The following is a 13,780-nucleotide window of genomic DNA, read 5'->3' on the forward strand; positions in this document are numbered from 1 at the left end:
ACATGACTGTGAGGATGCTGCAATGATATAAGTCAAAGACTGCCAGAAGTCATTGTTTTCATCACCATCAAACACTTGCTAAACAAATGATTGTAATTTGAAAATTACATACATTCCATAGTTTAAACTGCAAATATAGAAGAGAATGAATAAAACTATGGATTTTTTCAGGAACCACAAATACATGCCAATATAGGTAAAGATTGATAAATTAAAAGGATAGAATTGTTGGGTGATAGATGATAGTAGAATGGGGGCTATAATAAATGTATAGACTACTTGTACTAGATCAAAGATATGCTACGTATGCAAAAGTCACTTTAAATCATTTGATGTGCTTGATAAAGTATAAACTTAAGCAAATGTCTTGGTATGCTGAAATTAAAAAAAAAAACCTGCTTTCCCCAAATCACAGTTATGATGGCTTGGTATACCGCAAACATTTCTCAGGCTGGGAAGGCATCCAGTACAAATTCCTCCAGGTTGTACAGTATATACTGTACTGCACAAGAGACAGGGGAGACTCTGCATTATTTAATTTTTTTATTAATGGGACATTAATAAAAAATACTCAAGCACTGAACCATGCTCTAATATTGTTCTGGAAATTGTCACACTCCCATATTCTTCTAGTTTTCTTTAATCAATACCAAGGAATTTATAAGATAAAGATTAATAAGTTTCTAAGTAAAAAGTTAATAAGCTTAAATAAATTACTTACATCTCTATCCACAGTTGTTGCAAATCCAATGGCCTCCTTCTGTGTGCAATTGACTGCTTTTTGAAGTGTATAAATAACTTGCTCATATGTGTGGACTTCATCATTAAAAAGCATGCAGTAATAAGTATCATTTTTCTTGCTGTAAAGACAGTATCACAAACCATACATTCAGTCATTTCAGTCAGTTAAAGTATTTTTGGTATCATTTTTCCATTATTCATTGCAATTTGTACTGTATAGAAAGTATGCAGTAAGAACAAGTACAACTTGTTGATTAAAGACAACAATTAAAAGCTTTTTATTATTAATATAATATAGCAATACCAATAAAACACTTACCCATTACAAATTGTATTGGCTTTTTATCTGGACAAATCTCTTTGCTATTCACGTGTTTCTGCATTTCATTTACTGTTAGCTGTCTTCAGTGTTCAAACTGAAGCAGAATAAAATACTGACAAAAGTGAAAATGTAGGTTTGAGTACAGAGACTAAACTTTCCTACCAACAATAAAGAAGTGCTATTGTTTTCTTCCTAGGTTTTTTTTTTAACTGTTTAGGCTACCCTCCAGCCAAGAAAGCTTGGGTGGTCTCCCATCAAATGACTAGCTAAGCCCAATTCTGACTTTTAAGCCTAGATAAAGCCAGCCTGATTCTGCTATATGTTGATAGTATAAAATATAATTCTAAATTTGACAAGACTCAAGAGTAAATTCTTGAAAAACAACAACAGAGCTGATAAATCCTGGATGCTGGCAGGTTAAGGGACTGCTGGTAATTAAGGAGCAATAATAGTAAAGACAATGCCCGGTCATGAAGACTGCTATCAAATCCGGACTCTAGCTGAAAAGACCTTCTTGGAATTTGATTTGGTTACCTGCTTGTTTGGACAGTCACTCAGTAAGTCTTTTATGGTGACATAAGAAGCTGAATGTATAATTCTGAGGTAAATTCATGCCATTCATGAAGTCACTACAATTCAAGTCACTTTTTACAAATAACTCCTGTATAATACATTTTTCTTTTACTATTTAAAAGAACAATCATAATGATGTTTTAGTAAAACTAGGAATCAAATGCTGGAATTTGGTTTCCTACTTACGTCGTTTCTAAATCTGGTGGCAGTTCATTTTCCTTTTCCCATGTTAATATATCTACAGCATACTGAAACACAACTGCAAAAATACCATACACTTTCGTTATCATATCTTCTGGCAAGCGCACAATAGGATCCTAAAATAAAAACAGTGAAAATATTATTATACCATGAAATTTTCTTTGTTTTTTCTACCATGATATTCTACAGGAATTATCTTTGGGGACTTATTAATATTGACTGTGAATATACTCAAATGAATTTGAATATTTCATTTCATGGTTTTCTGAATATTTATGTAACATTCACTATGCTTTCTTTATTCCTTTTCTATCTTTCAGAATCAAATAAGATATAAAAGAATTCAGATATATGTTAATAACAAGATTTAGATAAACTGATAAAAAATAGGGAAGAGAAAGAAAGGAAACACAACTATTACCTTAGGCAAAATAAAACAGCTCTGGTACTATTTTTATGATTCATATTAATCAATGTGTATTTCTAGATGTTTCAGGATAAACTAACTGGAATTTTTAATCTTAGGACAATTTTTTTCATAGGTATGAAAACATAGTGGTAACATGCTATATAAGAATGTTGCAAACATTTCCCCTGGTCTTTCTCTAGCTTCCATTAATTCACGGGTGTCAAACTCGATTGCATCATGTGACGTATAGTGACTTTTTTGCCTTTGCAAAGCCAGGGTGGGAGTGGCCTGAGCATGACACATCTGGCCCGCGGGCCACCAATTTGACAGGCCTGCATTAATTGAATACTCTTACCAAGACAGAATTATTATGGATCATTTCCACAAAAGGGGAATCTGTTGAAATTAAAAATACAAAAAACAAGACTTTCTCCTGAGGATTCAAAGTAAACTTAGACATCTCTGAAGGAGCAGCAACAGAATTGTGGAAATCAGTGATCAGACAGATCTCCAGAAAATGGAGACATTGTGAGGTTGCCCTTGTGAGTAGACTGCAGGAATGGGGTTTTTGTGATTGACTCTTGAGTCGAGCACTGGGAGTTGCGGAATTTCAATCAAGCTCACAGCTGTAATGCAGCCTATATGGGCATAAAGTTCATCAAGCCTCTTTTGTTAATCACTTTTAGAAATTTGCTTAACTGCTTTTCATCTATTAGTAGTAACCCTTCGATTGACAGGTTTTAAAACACTGGGTGAGTTTACTTCAATCCTTAATGAAAGAAGTTTTAAATACAAGTTTAAAGATTTAAACATGTTTTTTAGAATAAACAACAAAAGTGTGATTCTGGAAAATTAAAAATGGATTAAAAGTCGACATGGATATCAGATTTTTAAATTAATTATAAGAATCCTTCCTATGGAAAAATGCTTTTGTTTTGAATTCTTAAACAAAAGTAACAGGATAGGACTTGGAAAAATTGGATACAAGAGGAAACTAAAGATTAGTTCTTTGTACTTTTCAATTAAATGAGAAGTATAGTTAAATTTGACTTACTAATACAGACTGGAGCAAAATACTTTGACACTAGACATAGTGAATAATATTTGTGAACCGTGGACCCAACTTTATGAGTAAATCTTAACCTTAAGAATGTCTACCATATTAGAGACTGTTTTTAAAAGTTGCTATAGAAGATGAACAAGTTTTACTGGATTAGGGTGCAAATGAGCAATAATTTGAAAGTGGATTTAAAAATGATAGGCTACAATAATGGTACAGAAAAAGATTCTACATTGGGTATATAAATTAAACTGGTTGATATATTAAAAATAAAAGGAATATACAAATGACAAATCAAAAGAGTGACCTGGATAGCTTTCCTATATTGGATTTAGAAAAGAAACTTGTTAAAATTTTGAAGGATTTTGTAAGTACAAAGAAAAAAAATGAAAAGAAATCAAATTATATGAAGAGATTATGGATAAAATTATTAAAAGTAAAAAGGGAGGAATGTAATGTGGATTTATTTGATCAAGGTTAAAATAGGTATTTATTTTAAGACCATCACTGGACTTTTGCTGACCTCAGAATTGAAATGATGTTTTATTGATTTGTTTATAGATAAGAGCTAGGATATGGGGAAAAGAAATCATTTGCTATATTTTAAGAGATGATGATAAGTTATTATAATTGTTTACACATGATGAAGGGGGAAGTTATTTCTTTGCATATTTCTTTTCTTTTACTCTACTATATTCTTATTTTCTTTCCTATTTTCCTTTTTCTTTTTTATTTTCTGTACACTTTTTCAGTTTCTAAAACTTTTTTAATTGAAATGTTTAATAAAAGTATTATTAAAAAGTCCCCCCCAAATCATTTGCATTTTTTTATATTTCACTAAATACTATTTATCTTTTTTAAAAGTTCATATTAGTGGTCTGTGGGATTTAAAATTATGAATTTAGTGGTCCCTGAGGCCCGAAAGGTTGGCAACCCCTGATTTAGATAACACATCTTGTTACCTCATCCTCCTCTGTTTCTGAAGTACTGTGTTCATGCTTCTGGCAGTAAGAGCCTTCTTTCCAAGCTTCAGTGTCACCACAGTCACAGAACCCACCTCCACCTGAAGTTGTCATCTAAAGTATTATTTAAAATGTGCAAGAATGGAAAAATACTGGTCAAATGAAAACACAAATAAACATTGGTTCAACAATTAATAACTATTTACAGTTCCTTAGCCCTATCATTCCCTAGGGAAGAATTGTAAGATAACTGCTGTGTGAAGAATCCAAGCTTAAATTCATGGAGCAGAAGTTGAACATTAATGTTATGGGAAAGAGGGGAAGGGGATCTTTCCTACCCATTTTCTTCACATTAACAGTCGTTCTTAACTTGACTTACGACCACAATTGGGACCAGAATTTTGATTGCTAAGCAAGGCAGTATTAAGTGAGTTCCACCTAATTTCTAGTTATTTTATTTGCTGAAATTATGAATTATGATACAATAGCTGGACAAATCATTTGTTGGAGGACTGTTTAGACAGTATCACAAGTTAAATGCCATGTCTTGAAACACTGAGGCAGCAGTGTCCTCCAGAAAGTTCTGCTCAATTATTTAAGGGGCCTTCTCAGGTCATCTGTAGATAGATTCCAGAAAACATTTTTGCCACAACTGACAGCAAAGCAAAACAGAAGTACTCATAGAAATGTCTTCAGTGTATGAGCATTATATGTAGTTGATCTCAGAAGGGCTTTGACAGATGTGCAGAATTTGAATCTGATGTGCAAAAGGATTTTTCAGATCTGGCAGGGGCACCCTCATTATACCTGTCAGTTACTCTTTAAAAGAATGCCACCTTTCTCATGCCTTGCAACATCTTATTTAAAAAGCAGCTTATGGTATAGTGAAGGTGGTCATGCATGATCCTTGTACTCTTAAGATTCAAATACTACACACTTCTAGTTTTCAAAATAGCCTCAGTGAGCCTTTTGGAAGTCACAAGTATTTCAGTGTATTTAGGGTAGTATTTTTTTGGTTTTACTGGTAATGTCTGGTAATGATTTGCACAGCCCTATAAAGCAAAGTAAAGCAAAAGCAAAAGTAAAAAAGAACAACAACACTAAATAGACAAACTTACTAACCCTATATCGATGCTCCCTGTGAACACTTCCCAGAAAGCATTCCATGCATAATACACAAGTTGAATCAACTGCACAGTCTCTGAAGGAGGAAAAAAGAAAAGGAAATGCACAAAAATACTTCAAATGCTCAAGAAAATAAATACAATGGAAGTAATTCAGACCATTCTATATCCATGGAAATCCTGTTCATTAGCTAAGGGTAACAAAATAAGAGTAAAGGAGAAAGAATGAGGAGAGGGGATTAGACATATTGAATGTATATTTGCACTAATGATTTTTGTCCTTCAGTCATCCATTTCTAAGAATAAGCAGCAGTACTTTTAACTATTTATGTCATGAAATTATGAAAAAATCTGGCAACTTGTGAAATAGACAATATTTTAGGTAATAACAAACAGATTTTTTAAAAAACATAAAACATTACAAATTGGTAGTACAGTGGTCTAAAGCACCCTGTTATTAAGACCAGCTGCCTGCAATTACTGCAGGTTCGAATCTCGCCAAGGCTCAAGGTTGACTCAGCCTTCCATCCTTTCTAAGGTAGGTAAATTGAGGACCCAGTTGTGGGGGCAATAAGCTGACTTTGTATAAATATACAAAAGAATGAAGGCTATTGCTGAGCACATTGTAAGCCGCCCTGAGTCTTCGGAGAAGGGCGGCATATAAATCAAATTAAAAAAAAAAAATTATGACCAAAATTGAGCCCAACAATTTCCATTGCTAAGCAAGACAATTGTTAAGTCAATTTTGCCCCATTTTATAACCTTTCTTGCCACAATTATTAAATTGTTAACATTAGTAACACGGTTAACTTAATGCGACTTTGCTCATCAGAGGGTCATAAAATATGAACACATGACCCTGGGACACTGCAACCATCATAACTATATTGCCAAGTGTCCAAATTTTGACCACAAGACCACGGGATGCGGCAAGTTGTAATTGTGAAAAATGGTCATAAGTCAATTTTTCAGTGCTGTTGTAACTTTGAATTGTCACTAAAGAAATGGTCATAAATCAAGGACTACCTGAAATACTTTAAATAAGATGTTTATTACAGGAAGAGTTTAAACTCTGTGAAACTGGAAAATGACATATACTCAATTAAAAACATTTCTTGAATTTCAATTTGGCCTGGATGTTATCTAAAACTCCTGAAATATTATCATTATATGAATGACTTTGAGTTTTCCAAACCTATAGCAATTTCTTAAAACCATTAAGTTATTATTGTACCATCAAGGTCATCATTAGGGGTGTCACACCCACGTTGTCACGGCATTGTCATGTGACTATCGGGACTTTTTCCCCCTTCGTTAAACTGGGCGGGAATGGGACCAGCACGTGACGCATCTGGCCCGCGGGCCACGAGTTTGACACCCCTGCCATTTATTTTACTGTCTTGGACAAACTCATGAAGAAGTTTTACAAACTTCTGAATAATCTAACATTTGATTTGATTTACCATACCCTATATTCAACTATGCATTGTTATTTGGTCTTTTTGGTCCTGATGCTATCACTACTTCCAAAATTCAATATCTGTTTAACATTTTGGACAAATTACATACCATAAGCCAGAGTTACCTGTTGCTATAGAATATTTTGGAAACTCAATGACACTTGCCATTATTTATCTAACTAATAAAAATATTCTGTTCCTGTAGGTTGATGACTGCTTTTAAACCTGTAATTAATTTCTTTTCATGTTAAAATGAGTTTAAAACAATAGAAAAAGTTAGCTCCTTCTACACTGACGGTCATAGAATCTCATGGGTCAGAAGCTTGATAAAAGGGGGATGTAAGATTCTATGTTCCATGAAGCACAACATGAAAAATTATTTGATCTAATTTTATTACCATTTTCATAGTGCTCTCCACTAATAGTTATTAGGTTCCAAAATACAACTTTATTAGAATACCAATAATTTATTCTCTAATTATCAAGATTCTATCAAGATGGTTTCAATAATATTACACATGACAACCACTTAACTGATTTTAGTAACATGCCAATGTAAACATGATTATTTTAAAGGACAGTTTAAAATAAATTATTAGTAGTTACCTGCAGGAATAGGTAGGTTCTCCAACTTTAAAAACCCGGCCACAAAGATGTGAAGGTTTGTTTGTTTGCTCAAGTTTTTGAAAGCCATAAGTAGGATCTTCACCACAAAGATACCATTCCATTGGGCCCAGAAGAACATGTTGTGCAAGCATATCTTCTCTTTCAGGAGCTGGATTGGGACCCCTGCAGTAAATTTGGGGCACATAATAGGCTAGGTGCTTGTATATTTCTTTAGGAAGATCAGATGCTTGTAGCCAGTTCTTTAAGAAAAAAAATGGGGGAAAAATAACATTAAAATAAGATACAGCTATCCAAAAGTTTTAGTAATAAAAGCTACTGATGGATTGTAAAATGTTAAACTCAACATTAAAGCTGACTTTAATTGCCAAAATTCACAGGAACATTTTGAACATACTGAAGTGCTCAGTACACCCATAAGTTGATATCACCTCACCTATGTACATTCTTTTTATTTCAAGAATGTCAAAGAAATTGTGTGTTTACCTTAAATTATATACATTGTATAAATGTTGTTTAAAAGCAGAAATCTGAAGCAAAGGGAATTCAGACTTATTTTTTTAATCTTCCTAAGGATTTAACAAAACTTGTTAAATCTATCATAAAGCTATAAGCAGAAATGCATAAGAATTGCCTTAAAAATCAAGATAATAACCAGGTACTCCAACATTTCTGTAAATACTTCCTATCTTTTAGCAACTACTTGTATGTCTTTGGAGCTGGTCACAAGCTGTCATAATGATGATGATCATATATGTAATTTGCAGACATTTTCATCAGATATTTTCCAATATTATATGCTCAAAATCAAAAGATTTTCAGAACTTACATCTGGACCGTTTCCTATGTTTTTATTGCAACTAAAATAGTCTGTAAACAAAAAAATATTGCTCTGCCACAGATCAACCATACAAATTGGTAGCTAATAGATGCCTATTAAAATTAAAACTATTTTAAACCTTTTAAATTTGTGCAAGGTCATCTCCCTTATCCTTCTCTTATAAAGGCATCACTTGCATTTAGCTTGAATAAGAAAGAAGAATGAAAATGTAAATACGGTAAGAGAAAGAAATGGAGTCTTAGTGGATGATCACTTGAATATGAGCCAGCAGTGTGCAGCAGCAGGCAAAAAAAGATAATACAATCCTGGGTTGTATAAACAGAGGCATAGAATCAAGATCACGTGAAGTATTAGTACTGCTTTATAAAACCCTGATAAGACCACACCTGGACTACTGCAACCAATTTGGTCACCATACTACAAAAAAGATGTTGAGACTTTGGAAAAAGTTCAGAGAAAAGCAACTAAGATGTTTGAAGGCCTGGAGACTAAAACATATGAAGAACAGCTGCAGGATTTGGGTTTGGCTAGTCTAAAGAAAAGAAGAATTAGGGGTGACATGATAGCAATATTCCAGTACTTGAAGGGCTGCCACAAATTATTCTCCAAAGCACCAGAGGACAGGACAAAAAACAACGGCAGTAATCAAAGTAGCAGCAACCTGGAATTAAGGAGAAACTTCCTAACAGTGAGGACAATTAACCAGTGGAATAGTTGCCTCCAGAAATCGTGGGCGTTCCATCACCGGATGTTTTTAAGAAGAGTCTAGACAGTCACTTATATAAAATGGTATAGGTTCTCCTGCTTGAGCAGGGGGCTGGACTAGAAGACCTCCAAGGTCCTTTCCAGCTCATTCATTCTATTCTTTCTATGCAAATAAAATAAAATAGTGTACCTTGCCTATGTTTCTGCTTGTGAACTACTTCAGTGAAACCCAAAAATCCGAAGGATAACAGGATAAAGCACCAAGTTATGGAATATCATGATAAAACACAAAAATAATGCTGCTGTCACTCCTTGATCTTTCAGTAGCACAACATTGCAACTTTTGTATAATTGAGATAAGGATGATTAAAGTGACCTACATTCATAAAAATGCTATTTCAATCTATGTACATTTATTACAATCTCATCCTATCTAATTACAGAACATGATTTTTCCAATATACTAATTGATGTCTGGTTATTTTGGTAGTTTAACTTTATTTTTTATTTATATACACAGCTCTCCTCTACTATGTTTTTGCCAAATTCAGATTCTCTTTTTATATAATAATTATATAATTAAAAGATTCTTGTTCAGTCATAAAATAAATTGGATTTGTCTTAGTACCAAGAAAAGACTACAAGTACTCTAAGTTCCTTTTTATTCTCAAATGTTGGCAAATGTTAGTAATAACAGCAGGATGATTTCTCACTAGGTTTTAACAGGAAATTCAGGACTAAGGAAATTGGTGTGTAAATCTTCTGGAATATTAATATAATTATTAAAATAATTTCTATAATTCCAAAATAAAATTTAAAAATGACTGAATATTCTAGCCTTCCCAACTCCATTACTATTACCGTACAACCACTGTCCTTTTTGCAGTCTTTGGCTGCCTTCAGTGTGTGTGTGTGTGTGTGTGTGTGTGTGCATGTGTGTTTTTGCGTGCGTGCAAACACGCACAAATGTGCACGAGTACATGCACAATCCTTGACCATAGGGGAAAATTTTATTACATATGTAGCATGAGAGAAATCTTCTTAAAAACATGCCAAGTCATCATTTTCTTTTAGATAATGCATACCGGATACCTAACACTTTTTTAAAACTAGGTAAAGCTATAAAAGCATTCTAAGGTCTGTAAGAGCAACTACAGAATACATTTCAGGAAAACTGAGCTATTCCATTGTAATCCTATACTTAATGCTTTTTAAAAATTAATATATCAGAAAACACACTTTTAAAATATTTGTCAGCTTTATGTTAATGTAATATTGAAATGCTGTACATTATTTAGAATAAGTCCTACATTGGACAATACATTGGAGCTTAATGTGTGACATTAATTAGTGTTAATTGTATGTATTTTACTCAAAAAATCTTGGCAATGGAAGCTTACTTAAGGATTTAATGTTGTAGACTCCCAAATAAATATTATAATACCAAAGTTTTAATTTTCCACTCAACATCGTGTGTGTTTGTAAAAGATACAAAATATTTTCACACTTTAGTTCATACTTTCATGTTTTCATGTTTTAAATCATAAAATTTCACAAATACATATTCAACCATATATTATTTAATATTTGTAAGCTAGAGGAACAATAAACAATGTTGATTGGTCACTATGAGTAAGAGTTTCCACAAGTATTCTAACAGATACAGTGCAAACAGGATTCACCTGACTATGACCATATAGAAAATCAACCCCCTCCTTCCTCTTTGGTCTCTGTCTGTCTCTCTCTTTAGATACACACACACACATATGTATACATAATAATCACTAACACATTTCTAATATTTAAAACATTACCTTTACAAATAGCTGAATATTTAACTCTGAATAAACTGGAACCAGATAAGTACTTATTTACTCAATAAGTAAATTATGAGGCAACCAAAACAGAATTTACCAACTCTTGATTATTTTAAACATATAAATCTTCTTGACTATCTATAGTTTAAAAGATTGATATCAAAAAATAATACCCCATCACATTAGGACAATTCTCAATCTATATACATATTAGCAAATTAAGGAAGGGCAGAATTTTATTTATTTGCCCATACATTATAGCAATACAGGTAGTCCTCGACTTACAACAGTTCATTTAGTGACACTTCAAAGTTACAACGGCATTGAAAAAAGTGACTTATGACCATTTCTCACACTTACAACCTTTGTATTATCCCCATGTTATCAAAATTCAGTTGTTTGGCAAACTGGTTCCTACTTATGACTGTTGCTGTGTTCCAAGGTCATGGAATCACCTTTTGCAACCTTTTGACAAGCAAAATCAATGGGGAAGCCAGATTCACTTAACAACCAGGTTACTAACTTATCAACTGCAGTGAACTTAATCACTGTGGCAAGAAAGGACATAAAATGGAGCAAAACTCACTTAACAACAAAAATTTTGGGCTCAATTGTAGTAGTAAATTGAGGACTACCTGTATTTAAGATGAGTGCAGTAGTTTATTGATCTGGGAGCAATCATCCTTCAATACAGGGCAAACAGTAAATTTGTAATTGGCATTTAACCAACCAATCTGCCCTTTAGGGCTGGTCACATAACCAAAGATAGGCCAAATGACCAGCATTGGCACTGTTATAAAAGAAGATTGTGTTCTGGTTATTCAGAACAAAAGAGGTTATTCAATCTGCCACTAGACAGTGCTATGGATCTGTGTTACATCAGCATTCCCCAAACTGACACTTCCTATGTGAATTGAGGCTACAATCCTACAATATGACACAGGTTATACTCACTGGAATATAGCTGGTGAACAGCCAATTTCTAACATTTCCTCAAATGTTTTCAAATCAAAAGTATCAGACCATTAAATGCTTAACATTTTGAAGTAAACTGAAATAATCTGTCTTTGAAAAGGATAAGTAGGGTATCATTTATGAAAAAATATACTGTAATTAAATTTTAATCTTTAAATTATAACGCTTATTATTTTCCATAATACACGAATACAGCAATCCTTGCAGAATCTGTTTATGGAATAATCTACATAGTTAATTAAGTATAAATGTTGATCAAATGAATCAAATTCTACTGTGGGAAAATGAAAACATGGGGTAAGACTTGAAGTAGGCTAAATGGAGCTCACTTCAAATCATGTTTGGTTCACAGTCCCCACTTCCTAGAGCAGTGTTTCTCAACCTTGGTAGCTTGAAGATGGGTGGACTTCAACTCCCAGAATCCCCCAGCCAGCGCTGCTGGCTGGGGGATTCTGGGAGTTGAAGTCCACCCATCTTCAAGCTACCAAGGTTGGAAACACTGCCCTAGGGCAACATATACTAAGACCCCAAAACAACTAGGTTAAAAGACTATTTCTCCTTGTATCCATATTTACTGTCATCAGCTGTAGTAATATTATAGGGTGGAAGTTTTTTTTTTTTGGGGGGGGGAGAAATCTTGACCAGCAACTGAAATCTGCTGCCCCTCCAAAATAAAGCAAGCAAAACACTGCATTCAATTCTCTGCTTGTAGGCAACAACCTACGTTTACCCAATTCATTGAGAGGGCTCAGTTCTCAGTCAACTCTTCAACCCAAGCGGCCCAACCAAGACTAGATTATATTTAGGATATACTGAGCCACTGCCTAGGTTCACCAAATGATTTTTATTTTTTTATTTTATTTTATGATCTCCTTAGCAGATCAACGCTTAAGGAGTCGAAACCATCTCCCTCCGTCCTCCAAATCGTCTATTTTGTAACCAATTTTGCCTCCTCATTCTCTTCCCAAAGGGAAGTCACCGCTTTCCTTACCTTGGTGGTTAGGGATACAGCCCTCTTTTCTGCCACCTATCTACTGAATGTCTCCCTCTCTCGATGCGAGCTGTTCACACTCAGAAGCTCCCTGGATGTGCTCACCTCTCCAGGTGAGAGGAGACCCCCGCCATCTCCTCCCCTCCACCCGCCTATTTCTTCTAACCACAGGCAGCCCTGTTCCTTTCGGCGCTCCTCTACCATCCTTTGCTTCAACCCAGTTCCGACACCACCTGTCTAGCGTCTCCGTCCGTTTTTCGCTTCTCCTCGCCCGGCTCCGCGTCGCTTGGAGCCCCGCGGGCAGAGGCAGGTTCCGCCCGCTGTTTTCTAGAGAGGGGGCCTTACCCGGGCAATCTCCTCGGAGGAACATTCGAGCAAGCTTCTCTCAAGGGCCTGCACTTCTGTCTCCATGTCGGACGCCATCTTCTTCTCCTCCTTTTCCCCCCTCCCCCCCCGCTCTTTTTCCACCTCCGTCGCCAAGTAAGTGACACCCGGAACCGGCCCTCGCCAGCCGCTCTTATCAGGAGAACCCGTTTCCGTTTAGCTCTCCGCTTCAATTCCCTTCCTTACTCAAACGCCCTCCAGGTCGGGAAATCACCCTTGTTCTTAGTGTCGCCTCCCTGCCGGAAGGGAATCCATTTTAGGATCGCGCGGGGCACTTCGGGAGATGTAGTTGCTGCTCTGAGGAAAGGCAGGTACGGCTATGGCAGTGTTTCTCAACCTTGGAAGCTTGAAGATGGGTGGACTTCAACTCCCAGAATCCCCCAGCCAGCAGCGCTGGCTGGGGGATTCTGGGAGTTGAAGTCCACCCATCTTCAAGCTTCCAAGGTTGAGAAACACTGGGCTATGGGCTGCAAGGGCTGCGGAACTTCGGAAGGCCACGGCTTTTTGTGCTGACATCTGAACGCTGTCCGGATTTTTCACAGTCCCCCGATTCAGCCATGCAAGATGAAAGCTGCTCTGTCATCCAGGGAG

At 35.3% G+C, this 13,780-nt stretch overlaps 1 protein-coding gene across 1 annotated transcript in view; it reads right to left on the reverse strand.

Annotated features, from left to right (window-relative positions):
* Positions 1-13,416, reverse strand: part of UBR2 (ubiquitin protein ligase E3 component n-recognin 2) — a 60,152-nt gene extending 46,736 nt beyond the window's left edge. The window contains exons 1-6 of the mRNA XM_070932371.1: positions 13,151-13,416; positions 7,459-7,718; positions 5,391-5,469; positions 4,269-4,382; positions 1,823-1,953; positions 722-860 (exon numbers count right to left, since the gene is read on the reverse strand). Coding sequence (XP_070788472.1) covers positions 722-860; positions 1,823-1,953; positions 4,269-4,382; positions 5,391-5,469; positions 7,459-7,718; positions 13,151-13,228 — 801 coding nt within the window. The 5' untranslated portion in view covers positions 13,229-13,416. The remainder of the gene's footprint in view (positions 1-721; positions 861-1,822; positions 1,954-4,268; positions 4,383-5,390; positions 5,470-7,458; positions 7,719-13,150) is intronic.
* Positions 13,417-13,780: the final 364 nt, after the last annotated feature.

The sequence above is a fragment of the Pituophis catenifer genome, unplaced genomic scaffold, assembly GCF_029215685.1.
Source record: "Pituophis catenifer annectens isolate HBS135680 unplaced genomic scaffold, rPitCat1.0.hap2 SCAF_1, whole genome shotgun sequence".
In the NCBI taxonomy this organism is placed as follows: domain Eukaryota; kingdom Metazoa; phylum Chordata; class Lepidosauria; order Squamata; family Colubridae; genus Pituophis; species Pituophis catenifer.